At 37.2% G+C, this 24,835-nt stretch overlaps 1 protein-coding gene across 7 annotated transcripts in view; it reads left to right on the top strand.

The window, feature by feature from the left end:
- Positions 1–24,835, top strand: part of Afg2a (AAA ATPase AFG2A) — a 177,482-nt gene that overhangs the window by 36,040 nt on the left and 116,607 nt on the right. For all 7 annotated transcript variants that reach the window (XR_013051977.1, XM_016010045.3, XM_076573823.1 and 4 more), the window contains exons 11-14: positions 9,245–9,454; positions 15,185–15,238; positions 16,699–16,778; positions 21,051–21,177. Coding sequence is in view for 6 of the 7 variants with exons in the window: in XM_016010045.3 (XP_015865531.1) it covers positions 9,245–9,454; positions 15,185–15,238; positions 16,699–16,778; positions 21,051–21,177 (471 nt within the window). In the remaining variant the exon portion in view is untranslated. The remainder of the gene's footprint in view (positions 1–9,244; positions 9,455–15,184; positions 15,239–16,698; positions 16,779–21,050; positions 21,178–24,835) is intronic.

Genomic DNA, 24,835 nt, shown 5'->3' with positions numbered 1-24,835 from the left:
TGGATTTTAGTATGTTGTTACTATAATAGGGAGTATATATTTTATTGTTAGCATCCTTTTGCTTCAAGTTGAAAAAATGCTGATTACTATTTCTTAGAAGGCAGATCTAGTTATTTTTGCTTGTCTGGTAAAACATTTCATTTTCTTTCATTTCTGAAGGGTTTTTTTTCCTTTTTTTTTTTTTTTAAATATATAGCCTTCTTGGTGGACTATTTTTAAAATATATCTTCTAGTTCTGGGGATCTGGCTCGTGGTGGAGCATTTACCTGCTATGCCCAAGGCCCCGTTTTCATCTCCAGTTCCACAAGGAAAAAGGTTATCTCAGCCTTCCTAGCCTGCAAGGTTTCTGCTGAGTATTGTCATTGGGGATGCAGGGTGCAGTGTGCATGGTGAGCTGCTTTTCTCTAGCTGCTTCAGCATTCCTTGACATTTGAAAACTTGGTGGTGCATGTTAGTGAATGGTGAAATCTTTATATTTATTGTATTTGGAGTCTTCAGGCGTTTGGGGATCTGTATGTGCCTGAGCACAATGGGGAAGTTTGCTGCCATTATCTCTTTAACCATTAACTAAACTTTCTGCCCCTTTCTTTGCCCCTTCTGGGACTTTTCATGTTCTTTATGTTTGTTTGCTTGATGGTATTCCACAAGTCCTACAGGCTTTTTTTACTTCATTTTCCCACCATGTTAGGCAATATCAAAAGATCTGTAGTCTCGTGTGTCACCTGCTTGATGAGCTATTGACATTTTTGTTTTGAATTTTTACTTTCGTCACTGTGTTCTTCAACATTAGAATTTCTCTTTTTTTCATTTTATTGAAAATAGATTGTTTTCTTATATAATATATCCTGATTATAATATCTCTTCCCCCTGTTCAGTTATTCTACTCCCTCCCCGGGACTCCCAGCCTCTTCCCTCCTTTTCCCTCCCATCCCTTCCCTTCCCTCCCTTCCTCTCCCCCCCCCCAGATCCTCTTCTGTCATTAGAAAAGAACAGATTTCTAAGAGATAACAACCAAACATGACAAAAATAAAATATAAGATGAAGCAAAACCCATCATACCAAAGTTGGACAAGGCAACCCAACAGAAGGAAAAGAGTCCTAAGAGCAGGCACAAGAATCATAGACCCACTCATTCTCACACTCAAGAGTCCCATAAAAATACTAGTTAAAAGCTATAATATTTAGTCAGAGGACCTGATGACGACCCATGTAGGCCCTGTGCTTGCTGCTTTGGTCTCTGAGTTCTTATGCGCCTTGCTTAGTTGATTCAAAAGTCCTTGTTCTCCTTCATCTTCTCTGGCTCTTACACACTTTACACCTTCTCTTCCGCGGGGTTCCCTGAGTTCTAAGGAGAGAGATTTGATAGAGACATCCCATTTAGACTTTCTCTAAAATGGATGTGGGTCTCTATCTGTTCCCATCTCCTGTCGGAGGAAGCTTCTCTGATGATGGCTGAATAGGGCACTGATCTATGAGTATAGCAGAGTATCGTTAAGCATCATTTTAGTGATTCATTCATTCATTCTTTCTTTCTCTCTCTCTTTTTTCTTTCTTTCTTTTTTTTTTTTTTTTTTAATTTTAAGACCAGTAGTGTTTGGTGTTACCCTAGGTCACTGGGATATCTAGTTTCTGATTCTTGCTCACCTAAGCAGTGTTGGACATGGGTTCCATCTCATGGAGTGGGCCTTAAATCAAATCAGACATTGGTTACTCCCACAAGTTCTGTGCCACCATTGCCTTAGCTTACTTTGCAAGCAGAACAGATTGTAGGTCAAGATTTTGTGGCTGGGTTTACATTTATTTACATTTATTCTCTGTTTATGTTTCTCTTTTGGTAGTGTACAGAGTACTTGCCTACACCAAAGACACTAGAATGTAGGGGTGAAGGCTCCATGTAGGCAACAGCTGGACTTCATGTTCAATGAGTTTTGTGGGTGTTGTTCTCATCAATGATGTCCTATCAGTTTATGGAGAGCAACTCATTGTCTTAACAACAGCCTTGGTTTTTTGGGGGGTTCCATGTGACCCCCTTGGCCAGCAACTCAGTTTAATACAACCCAGTCTCACTACTGGAAGCCTTGTTTGGTAACAGGGATGGCCATTCGAGACTATTATTAGACAATCTCATTAAGATCACCTTCATATATTTTAGAAAGTTTCCACTGCACTTGGTTTCCATATCATCCCTCAAATGCCTCTCAATTCTAGCTATGTCCCTGCATTCTCTCCCTCTCTACCCTGTCTCCCCTTTACCTCCTCATCTGATCTTCCTGTTCCCTTCCCATTTGCCCCAGTACACCTGTAAAGTCTAGTCTATTTCTCTCTCCCAGGGAAATCCATGTATCCACCTTAGACCCTTCCTCTGTATCTATCCTCTCGGAGTCTATGGATTGTAGCTTGGTTATCAGTCACTATGTTCTTCAGTGTTAGAATTTCTGTTTGGTTCTTTTCTTACAGTTTCTCTCTTGAATTCCCTTAGTTATATATTACTTTGCTGATTTTATTTGTTTATCTGTGGTCCCTTGTAATTCCCTGATCTTTTTATTTTTAGCGTGACTATTATGAGATTTTTGCTTATCAGTTTGTAGTTTCCCAGTATTATTATTGTTAAAGTTTTGTTCAGTGTGCATGTGTTTGTGTATAAGCACCATTACCCATTAAACCATCTTGTGGTCCTTGATACCCAGTTCTTTCAGATATAGTGGAAGTGATGAAATTTATTCCTTTGGTGGTATTGTTTTCCTAATTATCTGTGATCATTGTGACCTTTTGCTGTTGTGTGTGTAGGTGAGGAAGTAGACCTCTTAATTTTTACAGATTAGCTTCTTAAAAAATGTCTTGACTGGTAGCCCTTTGGGGGTCTTGGGTTCTGCATGCTGGCTTACTGCTCAAGCCTCACATGGTCTGGCCTGGTTCCTGGATCAGCAGATGAGCAGATCTAACATCTTGTTCTGGGAGTTCTGGCCTAGAACCTGGGTCTGCCGGGCTTGGACTTGATGTGATTATAGGACTGGATCTTGAGTCCTGAAGACTGACCTGGTGTTGGGCTAGTCTAGAATAAAACTATAGGGAACGACTCAACACCTAAGGCCTGCCTGGGTCTGTGAGAGCTGTTTGAGGTAGGGGACTGTGGTCATAAGCCCAGTACATCAGTGCCTTTAGGCTAACTGTAAAGCTCCAACACCTCAATAAGTTCACATCAACTTGAGGGAGATGGCCATCAAATTAATGTCACTTAGGAAGTAAACATTGCTGAGTCCTGTCTTACTGGTAACGCACCACTTATATAAATCATCAGAACTCTGTTTCACTAATTAGATATTCAGAATGTACTTCTGTGTTGTCTTCTGGCTCCTTTTCAGGAGATCCTACCTCTGGATGTGACTTGTCATTTACATTTCATCAGGTAAACTCATTAGTAGCTCTTTCCTGCTGTAAAAGTTTGAGTGAAACAGTTTAATTGACTGTAATTATGTTTCATTCTTCATGTACCCTTAGGATAATTGTGAGGAATCTGAGTTTCTATTTTTTAAATACCATGAATGTTCGTCCTTCCTTCCTTCCTTCCTTCCTTCCTTCCTTCCTTCCTTCCTTCCTTCCTTCCTTCCTTCCTTCCTTCCTTCCTTCCTTCCTTTCTTCTCTCTCTCTCTCTCTCTCTCTCTCTCTCTCTCTCTCCCTCCCTCCCTCCCTCCCTCCCTCCCTTCCTCCCTCCCTTCCTCCTCCCTCCCTCCCTCTCTCCTCCCTCCCTCCCTCCCTCCCTCTCTCCTCCTCTCTGTCCCTTCTCTTCTTTCTTCAGACGCCATGGATTGAAGGTTTTTATGACACATTGCTAAGATTTGCTTTTCTTGGATTCGATGATACAACCTGTAAAAACTGTTAAGTCCATGTTTTCTTGGCAAACCTTTTTATTTTATTTTTATTTGTTTTGACTTTGCTTCTTGTTGTCTAGACAGAAAAGTGCATTCTATCACTCCCAAGATCCTAGTCTTCCTGGCATTTTGTCTCGTTCATTTTTATGGTTTTAAGTAATAAAATTGAACAGGAAAGCACATTTGGGAAATAGATTAATTTTAACCAGGAAATATACACCGCCAAAACCAAGTATTTCAATCTTATGAAACATTTTAGAGTTTAACACCTTCATTCTGCTTTTTTTTAATACCCTTTTAGGTGAAATGAAAGACAATACAGAAGTTAGTGGAAGGATTGTTACTGTTGCTTGCAATCCTGATTACTGTGCTACAATTAAATAACTTTCCCTCCAGATTATAAGTGAAAAACTTATTTTTCAGTTCCTGTTATCCCTTGTATTTGTACAAGTGTTGAAGTACAGGTGGCATACACTACACCTGTATGTGTATTTACAATACTCGGCATACTCTTAGTGACTGTTGCTGAGAGAGTGGTGTGTGTGTATGTATGTGTGTGTGTGTGTTTTAAGAACAGGAGAGAGATCTCGGCTCCTGGCATCACAGTGAATCTAAACTCAGGCTGTTTTTAGGGAAGCTTTATAGACCATCTTTATGGCATAGAAAGCTCTGCATGTGGGTGTGTGATGCTTTTCTTTTTTACCTTTTCCATTGATGTCTGAGAGCACACTTTCTCACCTCCATTCTCTTGCTTTATCTCTACTGAAGAAGCATCTGGAGAGTCACTTGTTCTCTCCCCCTCCCCATTCAAAAGTTAGGTTTTCTTTTTTCTTTCTTTCTTTTTTTTTGAAAATGTGTATTTTAATGTTTCAAAGTTAATGTTGGCCCTCTAAAAGCTTTGAAACAGGTACTGCCTGTCATGCTGGAGCTGACACGGTCCTCTCAGTAACCCCCAAGGTTCTGAAGCACCTTTGTTAGTTTTCATTTCCCTTTTGGAACTTGTCCTTTAAATTTTTTTTTAATGTATTTACTTTATGTTTTTAATCTGATCATTGAGTTCTTGGGTTTGTGTGGATATGTAACTAAAATGCTCTGTTGGAGTGCTCATCTAAGAAGAAAAATGTTGCATTTTCCTGGCGAAATTTTCTCTCCCTTATCTGCTTGTTTTACAAGAGCTCTTTCTTTATTTCTAACTGTATTAGCATTCAAAAGATATTTTAAAGCCACATTGACCAGGATAGAAACAAAAGAAGAAAGGGCCCAGCCATAGAGCATCCGGTTAGATTTATAAGAGTTTTCTCCTGGATAAGGTAGACTTAACTTACTAAGACAATCCTAGAAAGCTTAACAGTATTTATTGAAAGATGAAATATTGAAAGCTAATACTGTCTGAAGTTAAGGTGGTAATCAGCCAGCCAGTTCCAGTACTTCATGATTTCATGGTGGCATTAATCCTTGTAGCACAACCAACTTTTCCCACAAGTTCCTTCTGTGCCTTAGGACTTTTTTGCCCCTGCAAGAGTAAACTGTGAAATTTTATGTTAAGATTGTTTTTATTTTTAAATTATTTTCTTAGCACATAGAAAGGCTAATCAATGTTTTGGTTTTCAAGTGCTAAAATCAAAAGATGAAACTGGTTTGCCTTTAGTTTAAAGATTGAATGATAATAACGAACAAAGAACACACAAAAAAGCCTTAAAGATGGAGAATAATTGTAACAGTTAAATATTACTCATGAAATTACAAATGCAGTGACTTCTTAATCTTTTGCCATTCTCCATTAAAACATAATGGTGATTGTCTCTCGGACATCTAAATATAGGATCACATATGTAATTAATTTAATATATACTGCCCTTAAATCTCATAATGAATCTGAGGTGTTATTTTTATCTTCTAAATTAGGAAGAAATTTAAAGAGATGGAGAAAATGATCCAAAGTCACACTGAGTAGTCTATCTGAGATTTAAGCTCATTTTTTTAACCATTCTGAATTTTAAAGAATATTGTGTTTAAAAGGCATGAAACTAAAAAGAAACAAAAGGCAAAATTGTGAATGTGTACTACACCCCAGCACTGGCAATGACTACTTTTAAGACAAAAATTATACACATAATTCTTAGATTATTTCATAATTTCTTAAAGCTTATTCTTCTGTCAATTATCCTTGTGGTCAGACAAGAAATTGGATATTACTGTTACTTTTAACATTCTGATCTCTTTATATAAAAGTCTTATACAGGTAGTTTTTCAACTATATACATACTCATAGTTCACAATTACAAAAAGATTTTAAGCTGGTTAGTACTAGAGTTAAAACATATTTATTTAGACTAAGACTGTATCTTTAAGGGTACATTCAGCTTTTGCTTTGTAGAGTGTAGATTTCTAAAGATATTGTGCCTTTGTGACCCTTGGAACATGTAAAAGATAATTCTTTAAAATTGAATTTATCTCACTTGTAAGTTTTAGTCATAATACAATTAGGAAGAATATAAAGGTATCATAGGTGTAATAATAATTAGGGGTAGGGTAAGGGTAATTTTATGTTTTCATTGATAGGTTTGGGTTATAGAATAAACCTCTATTCACTGTATCATTTCCCATGATAATCTGACTTAATCATATGTATGCCCAATTATGCATAGGCATCAGGTGATAAATGAAATTTTCTTTAAAAGTTAACTTAAAGGATACAGTTTGCCTTTCTGCACAGCATATATCCAAAACCAGTCCAGACTCACCTGCATATTCCTCCTAGTTCCAAGATGTGCTGCAATTTGTATTTGGCCATAAAAGGGGGAGTTACTAAGGATTGCTAGGAAACTATAGGTTGGAGTAACAAATTGTTAAAGACTTACTGGAAACCATACATCCTGAGGATATATTGAATATTAAATTTTACTGGAGACTATCAGGTTGTGAGTCAATTATGTTTATAGACAGGAGTAAACACACTCTCCCTATCCATTTATGAGTGTTAGAACTGAATTTTTTAAGCGTATCCATTACAAAGCAGGCTGTTCTCTATTAACCATTAAAATCTTTTATCTGTTTATGTACTTCTTAAATTGGCTCTTGTTCTGCTGCACTGCTAGTAAACTTAATGTCTAACTCCTGTGCTCCAAGGCATGGGAATTTGGCTCCTGGGATATGTTTATGTAGTCTGTTATTGCTGTGTACATGTAACTACGAGTCAAAAGTGAATGACTTTCGGGGTTCAGAATGTATTATCATTTTTGTTCTTGCAAGTTGAAGAAGTTGCTTCTCTGACTTCCACATCTATGCTCTGCTGCAGTGTGGCTAGTTTATTCTTCACACTCCATAGGATAACCTCTTTATCAAGTGTGTACGTATGAGGAGAGGCATGCACATACATATGTATTCCACTGGTAAAGCATTCCACTGAAAAGCACTCTGATGAGACCACCTTTCGGTGCCTTGCTGCCAAATTAACTGTCCATTCTCCTGAATCCTCTGTAATTTGTGATCCCTAGTTCATTCCTTACTACCATTTAAAATGTTTCCCAGAATGTTTTTTATGAGAGATATGTTGTTAATGTATCTAGAAAAAAAGTTGCCGGGCGGTGGTGGCGCACGCCTTTAATCCCAGCACTCGGGAGGCAGAGCCAGGCGAATCTCTGTGAGTTCGAGGCCAGCCTGGGCTACCAAGTGAGTTCCAGGAAAGGCGCAAAGCTACACAGAGAAACCCTGTCTCGAAAAACCAAAAAAAAGAAAAAGGAAAAAGAAAAAAAGTGACATCTCTCCAGCTTACTGTTAAAAAAAAAAATCGGCAGAAAATTCAAAAACTGATTATGCCAGTTTGTGTACTGTTAAGTGTATAGAGAAAGACATGTTCAATAAATCAGATGTGGGAAATACTAAAGCTGGTGAATCATTCAGAGTATAGCTCTTGTGTGTACTTGATCATCTTTTGTATATGTTTGAATGCTTTTAGAATAAAATTAAAAAGGGCAAATCAAAGAAATTAGGATGTACAGGAAGGAACTGCTCAGAAGGGTGTAATAGCCCTGTTGTATTTCTGCCAAATGCATACTGTTTTATACAATTATTGTTGGCTTTTCTGGTAAACAGTAAGTATGATTCTGCATCATTGGTCAGTGGTTCAAGGTTCTAGGCTCATGTGCATCAATATCAAGGCAATTTTAGTAATTGATAAAATCAGAAATCAGCAAATGGGGGTGGGGGAGGCAAAAATAAGTCCATTGCATATTGTTTAATGAGTTTTCCAGGGTATCTTAGTCACTGTTCTGTTTCTATAAAGAGGTGCCAAGACCAAGGCAACTCTTACCAAAGAAAACATTTAATTGTGGCCTTACTTACAGTTGAGAAGGGTAGTCTTTGCAATGGTGGGGAGTATGGCTGCACTCAGGTAGGCACTGGAGTATGTCTGAGAGCTGATCTCTGGGCAGAAGGCCCAGAGAGAATGGACTTGGCATGGGCATTTGAAACCTCAAAACCCACCTCCAGTGAAATACTTCCTCCAACAAGGCCACACTTACTCCAACAAAGCCACACCTCCTAATCCTTCTCAAATAGTGCCATTTCCTGGTGACTGAATTTTCAATATATGAGCCTATGGGGGCCATTGGTATTCAAACCACCAGATAGGGAGGCATAAATGAAGTGCTTGCTTTTGAACTAGGAGTAAGCTGACAGCCCAAAGGATTACTCATACAAGTCCAGCCTCATGAATAAAATGAATTTGTTATGGATTGCTTATAGGACATTACATGCCAACACAGCCTACCAAGTTTCTATCCTATATGGCTCTGGGTCTACAGTGGAATTTGTGCAAACTTGCTGGTACTTTGTGCAGTAACAGTACCAGTTGACATGCTCATATGAATGGAGGGAACTCTCACAAGGATCCATCCTAGATGAAGAACTACAGGCAGTTAATGGCTGCTAAGAGGAGAATCAGTAGGCTCTGAGATGGCCAGCCCTAAATACATATGTATATTACTCACACCATATAAACTCAAGTTATATTTATAAATTTGTGTATATGTGATGATGAGTAAAGAATAAGAGGCAATGAATTTGAGAAATAATGGGCATGGGGCGAGAAGTTAGAGAGTGAAGAGGGAGGGGAGAAATGATATAACTACAGTACTCATGCAGAATTCCCAATAAATAAATCAGATATTCTGATGAGGTGTTACTTTTATTTTTGAGCAGGAGTCCTGTGTTAACTTACCTTAGATGAGCACCATAAAGGTCATGCTGTACTTACTAAGCACATATTAACCTAATGCAGTGAATATAACACATTTACTTAAAGAGGCTTCCTTTGTCCTTTAAAGAGAAATTACAATTAATGATAAAGAAAAAAAAAACATTTTGTTTTGTAGGTATCCTGGTCAGATATTGGAGGACTGGAAAATATCAAACTGAAATTGAAACAGGCTGTGGAATGGCCCTTGAAACATCCTAAGTCTTTCATCAGAATGGGTATTCAGCCACCTAAAGGAGTTCTCTTGTATGGTCCTCCTGGATGCTCCAAAACAATGATAGCAAAGGCTTTGGCCAATGAAAGCGGGTTGAACTTTCTAGCTATAAAGGTAGGATATTGGAGTTTCAATGGTTACTCTCTTTGGCTGCTTTCCATTATGTCATGTATGATGTCTGTTCTGTAAGGAACACTTGATTTTTATGTCTTTATCTGAGATAGAGATAACAGTAAACTATAGGTAGAGAAAATAAGAAATAAGTTGGTACAAATACCCAGTTAGAGCTATCGTGGTACAGTCAAAATTCTGAAGAGACATGTCTTTGCCGGTCTCCCTCCCCCAAGTGAATGCTTGGGAAGTATAGATTTTTGAGAAGAGTGATTTAAATTCCTTCCCTTTGCTGCCAATCCCTCTTCCTTTTTAGAGCTTTTACTTGGCTGCAGCATATCTGACTCATACTTAATGTCTGTTTTCCTGCTCTTTGAGGTATTTCTCCAGAATGGCCTTCTATGTGTGTGGATGCTGTACTTGTGATTTTCAAGATCCTTTCCCCACAGTGCCTATGTGTAAACCTATCACTTGGATGTTTGGCTTTTTGTGGGCATATCCCTCATATTCACCATAATCAACCCTTGGTTAACTTGCCTGCTCCAGACAGTTTAGAACTTAAACACTTGATTTGAATTGTAATAGCCCAGAAATACCAGGCAGGTGTCAGACACATTTAAGCAGCTCCTGGGAGGACTGGAGAAATCCCAGAAATGATTACAGAGCAGAACTGCAAGAGCAAGAGGTGACAAGCTCAAACTTAAATTTGTGACTGTAAAGTAATAAAACAGGGTTAAGTCAAGTTCAGTTCCCCAGATTAATAAAACAGGCAAATACTTGTACATATTCTTCATTATTTTGTTGTTTTGCAAAATTGAGCAGTGGAAATCTTGGCCATGGGTGTTAGAAATAATGTATGTCCAAATAAGTTAATAATTGTGTAGTTTTTCTTGATCACACTTATCTGGGTAACATATGCTATCTAGTGGGTAAAATGTGTCAGGACCAAGTTGCTGAGGTTATTTGATAAGTAAAATTGTTAAGCAAAAACCTCCTGTGGTCTTAACAGTATCCATTCTAGGGATTGGTCTATTTTTAAAATATCATAAAACCTAGTAAATGTGAGACAGACTGTACTGTTTTCATCCTAACTGGATAGTGAGGTACAGATGGGTGTCTTATTTATATATAGCACAGTATTTTCAAATTAGGCCATGTAGTTATTTATTTAGGAAGATTTAGAAGTCACCTTGCAACTTGATCTGTTCAGTACCTTTTAATTTGCAGTGCTGGACTTTATGCAATGAAAGGGCCATTACCTTTCTCCTTTCTGGATGTGAAGAAAACAAAGACAGCATAGTTACAGAAACAGCACTGGTGTGGAAAGCGCAGCCCCGCACCCTGTCACTTTTAGCTCTTGCTAGGTAGGACTGTAACTCAGCTGCTGCGGCCTTTTGTTTGCTTCAGTAAAACCTGCCTCAGTGAGCAGTTTGGGGCAATTCTCTGTCAGCTGTAACATTTATGAGATGTGAACCCCATACTGCCATTTAGTCTGTGTGATTTGGGCCATTTATTTCACTTCTTTGTATCTAATATTTTTAGTTGAAATTATGATATATATGTACATGTATATGTATTTAAAACATGGTTAAAGCAGGATTATGTTCCATTTTTTAAGATTATAATTACTATGGCTAAGATCAAAAACACCAATGACAACCAATGTTGGAGAGGATGTGGAGCAAAGGGAACACTCCTCCACTGTTGGTGGGAATGTAAACTTGTACAACCACTATGGAAATCAGTATGGCGGTTTCTCAGAAAATTAGGAATCAAACTACCTCAAGACCCAGCCATCCCACTCGGGCATATACCCAAAGAATGCTGATACATACCATAAAGATACATGCTCAGCTATGTTCATAGCAGCACTATTTGTAATAGCCAGAACCTGGAAACAACCTAGATGCCCATCAACGGAAGAATGGATGAAAAAAATGTGGTACATATACACAATGGAGTACTACTCAGCAGAGAAAAACAATGAAAGCATGAAATTTGCAGGCAAATGGATGGAACTAGAAAATATCATCCTGAGTGAGGTAACCCAAACCAAGAAAGACAGTTATGGTATGTACTCACTCATTGGTGGATTCTAGATATAAAATGAACAATCAGACCACAACCCATAGAACCATAGAGGCTATATATATATAGCATGGAGGTCCGTAGGACGACTGTGGCATATAATAAATTTCAGTTTTACTCAATTATTGAAAAAAAAATAGCCAAATGAATGGAAACACATGAACTATGAACCAAAGACTGAGGGGCTCCCTGCTGGATCAGGCCCTCTGAATAGGAGAGACAGTTGATTGGCTTGATCAGTTTGGGAGGCATTTAGGCAGTGGGACCAAGTCCTGTGCTCATTCCATGAGTTGGCTGTTTGAAACCAGGAACTTATGCAGGGACACTTGGCTCAGTCTGGGAGGAAGGGACTGGACCTCCCTGGACTGAGTCTACCAAGTCGATCACAGTCCTCGGGGGAGGACTTGTCCTGGAGGAGATGGGAATGGAGGGCGGGCTGGGGGTAAGGGGAGGGCGTGGGAGGGGGGAGAATAGGGGAACCCATGGCTGATATGTAGAACTGAATGGTACTGTAAAATAAAAAATATATATCACAAAAAAAAAAAAAAAAGAAAAAAAAAAAAAGATTATAATTACTAGGACAAAGTGCCTGAGGCAGGCTGATAGCCTAATTTACCACACAAATTTGGAGGCTAAAACTGGAGGGCCTATTAGATAACATCTTGGTAAAAGCACAGGTAGGTGCAAGATTTCATTACAAAGCAGGTAGCCAGAGAATGACCTCCCTCTTGTAACAACTCCAAATCTCACAAGAACTAACATTCTTTCTGAGACTAATTGCTTCATTAAACTCCCACTTGCCTCCATCTCTCTAATGTCCCACCATTTCTCACTACTACCACATTAGAAACCAAGCTTTCTACAAGAACCCTTTGGGAACACATTCAAACAGTATACAATTCACACCAGGGACAATACACATCAGACATTTAACAAGACTTCACAGAATTAACTCATGCTCATTGTTGCTGATTTCATGTTTAAGAAGTGTAAACACACACACATACACCACTCACACTCTCATTGATCAAAAAGTATGGCAGCAGATTGCGAACTATTTTCTCTAAATGTAAGAGCTGTCTTTAAAACTGAATATAAACTTTTGAAACTGTACTAGAATATAGTGAATTTTAACAGCTTGAATTTCAACTTCAAAGTTACCTTCCTTGGTGATGAAACTGCTCTGATATATTGAATTCCAGAGCAGTGCAACATGACAGTTTAACATTCTGTGTTGCATTGTACTGGCCACTCATCTGGGTGAGGTTCATGAGCTTGGAGTTCAGTACAAAATCATGCAATCTTTGGCCTAACCAACTTCCATTATTGCCTTTACTTGTTAGTAAAGTCTGACTTGAATTATTCTGGCCCAGTTTTTCTCATAATGCTAAATAATCAGGTTAACTTTTCAGATCTGTGTTATTCACCTCATCTTCCTCCACTTCCTCCCTCCCCACTCCTTCTTCTTCTCTCCCCTTCCCTTTGTTTCTTCCCTGGGCTTCTGGTAATCTACTTCTACATGGATCCTCAGATGGTTCAGCTATTTGGCATGCTTTCACATTTCCTATATGTCATCAAGTCTGTTTATACAGTGAATTTAAGTCATGTTTATAATTCTGTTAGCAATGCTAAGAGATGGAAATTTTACTTAACAGAGGAGACATCTCAAAAGCATCATGTTCTTTCCAGTATTGATTTGAAGTTGTCTTCTTTAGAACCTTTACCTATAAAAGAGTGAAGACCTTTCTCTATATTCTCTAACTGCTCTTACTTAAGCGAGATGATTAAAAAGCCGTGTGTAGTATGTCTTCATTATATTCGTATTTTATGTCATATCCTTCAATTTTATGGATAGTTGTTACCAGAATAACAGTAGTAGTACTGAGTTGGCATGTACATCCAATAAAAACGATGACTCCAACAGTTTCCTTTCTGATCTTTGTCAGGACACAAGTTGCCTAATTAGTTGACCTAAACTGAATAAAATCTGCATAAAAATTCCTTACTGTATCCTGCTGCCAACAAAAACCCATTGTGTTCATTAAAGCTTGTTTTATTGGTTGGGGCTTAAAGCTTGTTTGATTGACTTCCGTAATGCCTTTCTGTGGTTGTGTTTAGGAAAGTCTAATTAGCACATGTGAGTGAAAACACTTTTTGCCATATTGTGAAAGGACAGTCCTTATTCTTAATCATTTTGTGGGACTATAGAAATAATTTTGCCAGATGAAACCATGCAAAATGGTCTTACTAATCAGTGGAGTGATTAGGAATGTCACTCCATCCTTAAATTTTCCATCAGACATTCCGAACACTCACTGCTTGCACATGTACGAGGCAGCACTGTTTTGGTCTTAGGGCAGCTTCTTGATGGCTTTACTTTGAATCTTTCTCTTCTGGACTTACACTCAGACCTCGACACCCTGGTCTCCACTTGATGAGGACTTTACCAATTTATTTACCCATTTTATATTACTACATTTTGAGATTTTCCAGGTTTTGTTTCTGTTGCCATAACTAGTATATTAGTTATGTATATTAGTTAGTATATAATACTCTTTTATGTGCTTCTTTGTGTGTATGTAATGGTCTCCTTAGGGTATGTATGTACCTAGAAGTTTTGACAATTGGATAGGATGTTCTCAATAGTACTAGATAATTTGAAATTGCATTTTTTGTATGTTAATGATTTTTTTCTCAGTGTCTCATGAATCTTCTTGATATATTAAAATCTAGGTTTATTCTCCAGTAGTCAGACCACTGATACTGTGATGGTTTGTAGTATTTCAGACAGAAATGAGCTCTTCTAATTGTAATAGATAAATCCTATAGCAGATTCAGACAACTGTAGTCTTCAGACCAAATCTAATTTGCAGCTTGTTTTGTTCCAGACTTCTAACAATGAATTCCACATTTTTTAAGGATTTTTTTTCAAAAATGAAGAGTAAGAATAATATGTAAGTCTGTTATCTACAGAGCCCAAAATATATAAATAATTGTAATATTGTGGTGTTTTTATGTTGTGGGTTTTTTTTTTTTTTTTTTTGGTTTTTTGAGACAGGGTTTCTCTGTGTAGTTTTGTGCCTTTCCTGGACCTCACTTGGTAGTCCAGGCTGGCCTTGAACTCAGAGATCCGCTTGCCTCTGCCTCCCGAGTGCTGGGATTAAAGGCATATGCCACCACCGCCCGTGTATATTGTGTTATTTTTAATGTGATTAATTTTTGCTTGCACAGGCAAGCTAAGAATTCTCGTTAAAGCTGATTAGTACAGTTTGATAGAATTCGATTCCTCTTATATGATACCTAGAGACAGGAAAGAAATAGATAATCAAAAGGCAGTTCAGACAGGAGCAGCAGCTTGTGACTAGGCACTATGGAGCTTTACCAAAAAGTGGTTATGAGAATGGGATTCTGGGATGGTTAACAGTGTGGATGATCCTGAGACTCCTCTGGCAAGGGTAGTGGCTAAGAGTGCCTGCATGGCCTTGTCATGTTGAGTGTAACATTGACACTGGAAACATTCAAGAACTTTTGTCATAGATTGCATGGATCTTGTTCTTACTCTTTTTGTTTTTTTCCCCCTTTCTTAATACAAGGAAAATATGGGTGACTGTGAAGACACCAAATCACTGGTTTCTTTCCTTACAGGGGCCTGAGTTAATGAATAAATATGTCGGTGAATCTGAAAGAGCAGTTAGAGAGGTAAGAAGAGGACCATACTCCACCCTTTTGTGTACTTTTACTTAGTTTTCAGTACTGAGAAGTGGCATAAGTTTTCTTCAAGCAAATACTATTTTATGATTTAAAATGCAACTTTGAGTACTCTTTAATATTTTGTGTTTGTTCCTATCTACCATACTATCCTAACTTTTATTATTACCCAAAATTAATTTTAATAACTACCATCCCTCCCCATGTTTGTGAAAGGAAATGTCTATCTTTATGGAGGACAGTATTGTATGGAATTTTAAACTTTTATATTAGATAGCCTTTTTATCTTAAATAAGCATCATACTTGAAATTTTTACCTTACTGACTTGATCTTACTTCTGCTTGATGATTTAGAAGTGTATCTTCCTTCTGTCAGCTGACTTTGAAAGTCAGACCTTTAATGCCAGCTCCTGACTGTAATGCTTCTTCATTCTAGCTGTTAAAGTTGCGGCAACTAGAGTCACCAACCTGCCTCACACAGTGTCCCCACTTGTTCATAGAATACACAAATAGCAATGGGATATTGGCTCTTACTTGTGAAGACTTTAGTGCTAACCAGGAAAAATAGGGTTTCAAATATTTGTCACAAGAAACTATTTAAAATGACGTTTTGTCTTTTCTTTTTTAAAATGTAGATGATGGTAATTTTGTAAAGTATTAGTTGAAATGACAGCATGAGAAACAGCAATATCTACTAATATTGAACTGGCTCCTATATCTTTATGATCATGTGACGCATGATCAAAAAATAATGGTCTAAGTTATAAGAGACACATATCTAGATGTTTTTCTGCCCATGCTGCCTTCTTCCAAGCTCATTTTCATACATTGTTCCATTGGCTGTTCGTTGTGTAAGACACTGACTTTTCATGGTTTATCTGTTCAAGTCTATGGTCCTATATGACATTTTTCTTGCCTGGGTTTTATGTCAACCATTTTCCTGTACATTTTAACAGAAAATGATTATGACTTTGATATAATATGAGCATTTTATATGGATTTTATTTGTGTTTTATGATAGTATTATTTATTAAGTTCCAGATATTGGGCCAAATGTTTTAGGCCCAATTTGTTACTCATTTCCTATTCTTCTGAGGTCTGTATGAATTATTACCACCATCCTTTTCTAGATGTGGAAATTGAGATCTGAAGAAGAAAATTTGCCTGCTGAAGCTCACACAGCACTTGTTGGAGCTGGTATTTAGCTGAATTTCTCTGATTACTTAACTGGTCTTCCCTGTACTGTATTAATGAGTAGTCTATTCACCACTAAAGAAGTTACTTTTAAAGCACTCAGTGTTTTGGACACCCGCTATAGGGTATAAATGAAGTGATCAGGCTGGTAGTTTTGTACATGATAGATTTGATTTTATATGGTTTTCAGAAAGAAGCCAACTTTGGAATTTTCTAGCATTTGTTAATCTTATCTACTGTGGTATTCTTTCCATTAGATATTCCGTAAAGCAAGAGCAGTGGCACCTTCCATTATCTTTTTTGATGAACTTGATGCTTTGGCAGTTGAAAGAGGCAGGTAAGAAATGTTAAATATTAGAATGTTAAATAATAACAGTATCATTTTTATGCAAATTTTATCTATTACTATATTTTTCTAGAAGAAACTATTTTTGAATCTGTGCAGTTACTTTCTCTTTTACCCACTTATTTAATCTAATTACTTTGTATAATCATTTCCTATACAATTGGAAAAAATACGAATAAAATTGAAGGATTTGAGTTAATTTTTAGTTTATGTACAAAGGTCCCTTAGTACTATATATTAGAAGTAATAGTATTAATATAAACATATAGTTAAAAGTGAAAACAAAGTTTAATTAAATATAATTATTTAGTATAGTAGAAGCAAATTATAAAAGTTGTTCCTAAATGATCCACACAAAAATCTTATTTTCATGTTTCTAGCTTTGTGTTGATGAAGCAAAATGGTCTCCTCTTTAGACAGTGTCAAATATAAAAGGCTTGAAAGAGAGAGAAAAAGGGTTATTATGTAGATTTTAGGATTCTCTAGAATCAACTTAAAATAAAATAGAATGTAGATTATCTTAAATGATTGGACCAAAAGTGCTTTAAATTTTAGAATTTTTAAGTTTTGGTATGTTTTCTTAGACATTGATGACAAGATACTCAGAGTTTTAAGTCCTGAGCATTTCAGATGTGTTATTGTTGTGACATAATCAGTTTTTCAAAATACAGCATAATAATTATCATGGCATGAGCATTCTTTGAAGATAGATTTCAATGTATCATTTCTATACTTTTGCTTTTGGTGTTGGGGACCAAACCTAAGACTTGGACCTTGCTGTTCATGTGCTCTTCCCCTGAATTAAACCTCTTGTCCAGCAGATGTTTGTTGTAACAGAACTCATTAGTGAATTCTTAAGTTGCTGTATTGCAAAGACATCCACAACAGACACATACTAGTGGAAAAGTGGCTGGCTAGCCACATCATCTGTGTATAGTTTGCCAGTTTTGTGTTTTAGTATAATCCTTTGATTATATTAAATGCCTCATGGCATTGTGTGTCTTTTGAGAATAATTTGGACAGAGGTCTTGACTTATGAAAGGAAATTACTATATTATAAATGTCTAACTAGTATTTTCTGTTGCTAAATGTTTTTGAAAGTTCTGTTGCTTTTCTCTAGCAGATAGTCAAGTTTTATGACATTTCATTATTTTAGTGAATATTTGTATTTAAGCTTTTTCTTAATGTTGGCTTTGATTTCCTAGGATCTCAGTTTTATGGTTTTTGTTTCCTACTGATGTTTTGAAAGTCAGTCAAATTGTTTTCTTGGCCTATGAAATGTTTTCACCAAATTGCTCTCAAATTAGGTCTCAGTGGTTATGTGTATATAAAAGGCAAAAATGATAGGAGTAATCAGAATGGAAGAATTCCCCTCTTAATCTTAATGTTAAACTACCATTCTTTCCTATAAGAAATAGTGATTAGATATTTAACCCTTCCTATGTAGAAGTGACAAGAGATACTAATAATGTGTTTCTATATATATGTGCTTTAATCAAAAATACTGAGTAATTTCCCATAGGTACTATATAACGACAAAGAGCCACAAAATCTTGAATCTGAAAGAATATTTGCATAGTTTGTTTAAACTAACTTCCTAGATTATACTTGTCAAATCCTCAAGAGAACCATAGTATTTTATCCTCTTGTAGGTGCCAAGCACAGTGCACATAGTCACACAGTTGAATAATCAAAATATTGAGTAATAAGAATGAGGTGCTAGAGGGTTTGAATCAGTGTGGTACTTAGGAGCTCCTGAGTCCAGCTTCTGCTCATAGGTGTTCCTGTCATTGGTAAATAGATTTTCTGTTGTATTTAAACATACTGTGTTATGAAATTTTATCACCAGCATTTCTGTTCATGAATTTTTTGTCAGGGGGGTGGTTCAAAATAAATCATTCCTTGAGGACTCACAAGGCATTTGAGCATGCAATCAGCTGTTGAAATTAAATGTGAGGAACTCTACAAGTATATGACAGCAGTCTGCTGAAACGCCTAGGTGCAAAGGCCTTTTAGTAGTAAACTGAATATAGGCTGATCATTTCCATCATGCCTGGCTGTTACAAAGGATGTCATAGGAGATGCTCATAGTACTAGATTGTGGTTTCCATATACTATTTTGTAATGAAAGATCTGTAGGGAACTGGCAAATTTTCTTGTTTTTTTTTGTTTTTTGAGACAGGGTTTCTCATGTATCCTTTGATGTCCTGGAATTCACTCTGTAGACCAGGCTGGTCTGGAACTCACAGAGATCTGCCTGCCTCTGCCTCCAGAGTGCTGAAATTAAAGGCATGCACCACAGTGGAAACTAGCAATATTGATTTGAATGTATTTACCCAAAGTGTGTTATTTCCAAGGTTCTGAAAATCTTACATTATGTTCACCCAACTGCTACTGCCCCCCTACTTCCTTTTCTTTCTCCGCTGTCATCCTCCTTTGCCTCTTCTTTGAGGTGTGTGTATATGTATGATTGTGTGTGCTTTGAAGATCAACCCAAGGCCTTGGGCATGTAAGACAAACACTATAGCATAAAGTAAATACTTGTGCACCACACTGCATTTCAGTTCTCTAAGGTAACTTTAAATAAAAGATGATATGTATTTTTATAAAACTGTGAGAATGATAATTATAATGATGGTGCTTGTAACTACTACCTACTGGTACTTCCTATGTACTGCATCCTCTGTTGGAGCCCTTCCATGTTGGTATTTAATTTTTAAGAAAAATTAATCAGTTGGTGTGCTGTAACAGAATACTAAATAGGTTTTGTTTTGTTATTAATTTATGTGTATGGGTATTATTGATATTTTTAAGTAAATTTGGATCTTGTGGATTTTTTTATTTTTATTTTTTTATTTATTTATTTTTTTTTTGTTTTGTTTTTTTGTTTTTCGAGACAGGGTTTCTCTGTGTAGCTTTGCACCTTTCCTGGAGCTCACTTGGTAGCCCAGGCTGGCCTCGAACTCACAGAGATCCGCCTGGCTCTGCCTCCGAGTGCTGGGATTAAAGGCGTGTGCCACCACGCCCGGCTATTTTTAATTTTATTGACTTTAATAGTTGTTTTTTCTGCTTTGACTGTTTATCTAGTAATTATGAACTCTTAGAACCTTTGCTAATGTTGCTATTTGATTGCTAAAGACTCTTAGAAATATTGTATTGTGGAGAATTGTGAAGGATATAGACTATTTAAAATGTTCAAAGTTTATTTCTAGGCAGAGTTAGGTAGCAAATATATACCTAATGGTCAGCTGACCTGAAAGGATTAGAACTTAGGCTTTCCACTTACTCTCTGATCTTGAAGAGTTTAAATACTGCAAAGGACCACTTGAAATCAACTTCGCACTTAGCATCAACACTTACAAATAGTATCTCGTGTCCTCTTGTAAGCTGTGGGTCAGAGGATTCTATTCTGTGGATGGTGACATCTGAGTCCTGTCACCACTGTACATGGTGGTTATGCTAGGTGTCCTGTCACAGATGCCAATGTAAAGAAAACATTCATCTTAGGACAGAAAACCCCTTTGTCCTTTCCTGCCCCTCCCAAGTACATTTCACTGGGTATCCGTATGTTAATATACACATACACAATGCTGTTTCATTCCATAGATTGGATAATTCATAGTTCTGAGTAGATCTAAAGAAATCAATATTATGAATGAATGAGAATTGTTAGCTTATGATCTTGATAAGCTTATGATCTCAGAGTTTTCATACTTGATTTAAGGATTTTGTGTCTGTGTGGAACTAGTTCTGTGAATGACTTCATGACCCAGTTTGTTCAGAAATGAGAGCTGTAATGACTACCCATCTGCTGCTGTGTTTTTAAAATATTTGGTAATTTCCATGCATCTAGAGAGATTAGAGATAGCCCATTTGTTTGGAGATATGCAGAATTTTTCAAGTAATTCAACCTTACTCTGAGCAATGAATCTGTATCATAAGGTATTTTTCTTTCACTGCCTGTCCCTGTCAATATGGCAGATGTAAGTTGTGACTGTCTTTAATTCTTTGTGTGTTTGAGGCACTGGTTGAAGTAATCTTATGTCTAACTTCCCAATCCTAGTGTCATTTACCATTTTAGTGTTAGAAAAGCCAGCATGTTTTATGATAATAGGAAAGGAAATTATTTGAATATAGTATTTGATACGATAATTCAATTACTAATAAGTTGTCAAACACACATTTGCAATAAAGAACTTTTAAAATAGTAAATAATAATTAGGATAGGAAAGAATATTTTTTAAACTGTTTTCAAAATATCAGTTCTTCAGGAGCTGGGAATGTTGCAGACCGTGTTTTGGCTCAGCTGTTAACGGAGATGGATGGGATTGAACAGCTAAAAGATGTAACAGTTTTGGCAGCTACTAATCGCCCAGACAGAATAGACAAGGTAAGAAATAAGGTGGTGTGGGTATTGTAGTCATTGGGTTATGTCTTTTTGTGTTATTGTTAAGTTTGTTTTGTCATATCTCATTTGAGTTTTTCATTAAGAGGATTTTGGAGGCTGTGGAACAAGCTCACCATTTTAGTTATGTGCTACATATTTACTACTTCCTGTTAGAGGACAAGAGAAACCTAGTATTTTTGGTGAACCAGACTTCCAATGTTGAGGAAAGTTTTGAATGGAATTTTGACTGTGCATGACCCATTTGTACTTCTAATAATGGTACTAGAAAAATCTGGTCCCAGGTTTCATTCTCAGGCAGCTGGAACCATTACAGTGAAGTTTTTGAGTACAGATGAACTCGAGTTGGAATGGACTAGCCAGCCTCTTGTTAACTGAGAGTGTCATACCCTTTTATTGAGAATTACAGTGAGAAATGAGGAAGACGACTGGGTCCAAGACCACCCAGGGAGCTACCCTATTAAGGAAAGTATTTTGTAACTCTCCAGCATCCTCCCTACCCCCTCACTGCTGCCAGAAACTTTCCTTGTATTTCACTAGAAAAATAAATATTTAAAACTGATTTGTTTCTGTCTAGTTTAGGTTTCTTGAGAATTTTTTAGCATTTTCATCTATGCCATGGCAAATGTCTAAGCTATTTTATACTTGAGAGAATCATGTCACCTGCCATAACTTTACAGAAGTACTGTCCTAGCCATCACTTTCACTGTTTAGAATGAAAATAATAATGGATTCTGTTCTCTCAATATGTACCTTAGATGCCATTCTCTGTGTGGGTGTATGTGCACTTTTTAAATTGTGACTTTTAAAAGATCCTTTTGAAGATAAGAAGGATCCTTTCTGATAGAAGAGCATCTTTATTTAGTTCAAATAGGTGTTTGGCCATGTGGTGAAGGCTTCTTGGTCAAAAGCTAGTAAGAGGACTTGCTTTCCCTTACTGCTGCTGTGTTTACACAAGCCAGAGGAGGTCTGAACATTTGTAGGGTGTGAGTCAGGGCTGAACATCTCACAGGTTTGTATGAAAGGTAGGGATAAATTTTGTCAAGGAGTATAGAACATGATGATGAAACCCTAAAAGATTACCTCATTCAAATCCACTCTCACTCCCGCCACCCACAATAGGAATATTGTGGTTTTTGTTTATCCTGTTAAAGTTTCCATTTTTTCAATGCCAACTCTTAGAGACACCTTTGGTTCCCTGATGTTGAGTGCTTTCAATGTTAATTCTGTTTCATGAAGTAGGATTTTGGGTGTTTGGTAAATTTTCTCTGAGTTCTTCTAAATCAAACTAAATGACTTAGCCTGGTGACAGCTTTCATTAAGATTTTCTTGTGTAACAAACTGTCAAGTCACCATTTACCTTCCCTTTTTGTTTACCCCTATCATTTCTATTTTTGAAGTTATAAGTCTCACGTTGAAGCCTTTACCATGTTTCATGCTGAATAAATCAGTTTTTCTATGATTATTTAAATATGTTTATTGTGTACAGCCTCTGGAGCTAAGTCATGATTGATATGAATGGTGATACAGTGCTCTGTCTGCAGTAAGCTATCTAGGTAAGAAGAGCGGCTGTAGTAGGAGTCATTGATACGGTGCTATACTGGAAGGCTGCAACAGTTTCAAGTTCACTGCACCACTTCTGGGAGTTCTCTTAGCACTTCCTCTTTTTTTTTACAATACAGTTTCTTAGGCTAGTTGTTCAACTGGGCAGCTCCTCAGAATTGTTACATCTATAATTTTATTATGTGACAATATAAATGTTTATGAATGGCTCCTAATCTTAGAGTGGCATTGGGACTTACATTGGGAGTTGGTGGAATTTACTTTTTGACATTTGTGATCACTGAGATTTTGGCATTTAGATATTTAAGTTTGGAAAGTTGAGATTCTGTGTTTAGTTGTCTTGGTGAGCAGTATCTCATGATGTCAACAGATGAATAGAGGTATATTTAAAGACGGGTAAGTGGGCTTTTCGCTGTGTAGCTATCCTGATGCACTGAGCCCTAATGTAAAGTTCCAACTCAAAGCTCCATCCTCTTTTTCCTGTTTACATTGATAGGTGTTCATTCATGTAGATTTCACCTCCTGGACTCTACTATAACTACTGCTTGTGCTTCTACTAAAGTCTGAGAGCTTCTGCACATAAGGCTGATTCCTTTTGATAATCTCTTTATGTCCTTAACTCATTCTGTGTGAATTGTTCTTTCACTCTCTCCTTTTCCCTTCCCCTTCCTTGTTTGTGAAAAATGTTTCTTTTCTTTAGACCATCTCATTAACTAGTCTTTGGCTTTTCAGATTTAACATCTTGGGTTATTTTATATGGCATTTTTATTCTATCTTCAGCATTCTTTATTTTTTTGAAATGCATATATAAGCTTATTGAAATGGGCTGCATTTGTTTTAATTAGCATATAAAATAATAAGTTTCATTATGGTGAGTTCTCATAATCATGTTGAATACTTGGTCATGTTAACTCTTACTGCCCTATTTTGTTTCCTGTCCCGCCATTGTATTTAAATTTGCATGCCACATTGTCATTTGTCTTTCTGAGTGTGGATTCTTTCACTTCACACCATGATCCCCAGTTCTGTCCATTGTCTTACACACAACATTTCTTTTTTAAAGTTGAGTGAAACTCCCTTGTTTATGTAGACATGGTTTTCATTATCCATACATGTTGATAGATTGCTAGGTGGGTCTATATCTTGATTACTCTGGGTTGTGTTGCAGTAAACATGGATGTTATGATAGTTTATGTCAACTTTACACAAGCTAAAGTCATCTGAGAAAAGGGAACCTCAATTAAGAAACTGCCTCCAGAGCTGGGCGGTGATGGCCATGCCTTTAATCCCAGTATGCAGGAGGCAGAGCCAGGTAGATCTCTGTGAGTTCTAGGCCACTGTGGTCTACAGAGTGAGATCCAGGATAGGCACCAAAACTACACAGAGAAACCTTGTCTCGAAAATAAACAAACAAACAAACAAAAAACCCAAAAAAAACTGCCTCCGTAAGATTGGACTATAGGCAAGCTTATAGGGTAGTTTCTTAATTAATGATTGACGAGGGAAGGCTTAGCCCATTACTGGTAGTGCTATCCCCAGGCTGGTGGTCCTGGGTTCTGTAAGTGGGCTGAGTAAGCCAGAGGGAGGAAGCCAGTAAGCAGCATCCCTCCATAGCCTCTGCACCAGCTCCTGCTCCAGGTTCCTGCCCTGTTTGAGTTTCTGTCCTGACTTTTCTTCAGTGAAGAACAGTAATTTGGAAGCGTGAGCCAAATAAACCCTTTCCTCCCTCCCCAAATTGCTTTGATCATGTGTTTCACCACAGCAATAGAAACCTTAATTAGCTAGGACAGATGTGCAGCTATCTCTGAGCAGTGCCGACTTGGGTGCATTTAGGTATATTCCCAGGTGTGAAGCAAGTCATATGCTAGTTCTGCTTTTAGGTTTTTGAAGCCTGGATACTGATTTCCAAAGTGGCCTCTGCTCCTTGTCCATTCCCACCAGCAGGGTTTAAGTCCTTTTGCCCTTGTCCTTCCCAGCACTTGCTGTTTCCTTACGATTCTCATTCTGACTGGTATGAGGTGGAACTCCAGTTTAGTTCTGATGTGTGTTTCCCTCCTAGTTAAGGATGTTTAAGATTCTT

Source organism: Peromyscus maniculatus, chromosome 6 (assembly GCF_049852395.1).
Source record: "Peromyscus maniculatus bairdii isolate BWxNUB_F1_BW_parent chromosome 6, HU_Pman_BW_mat_3.1, whole genome shotgun sequence".
Classification (NCBI taxonomy): Eukaryota; Metazoa; Chordata; class Mammalia; order Rodentia; family Cricetidae; genus Peromyscus; species Peromyscus maniculatus.
Note: the sequence above shows the minus strand (reverse complement) of the source record. Positions and strands in the feature narration are given on the sequence as shown.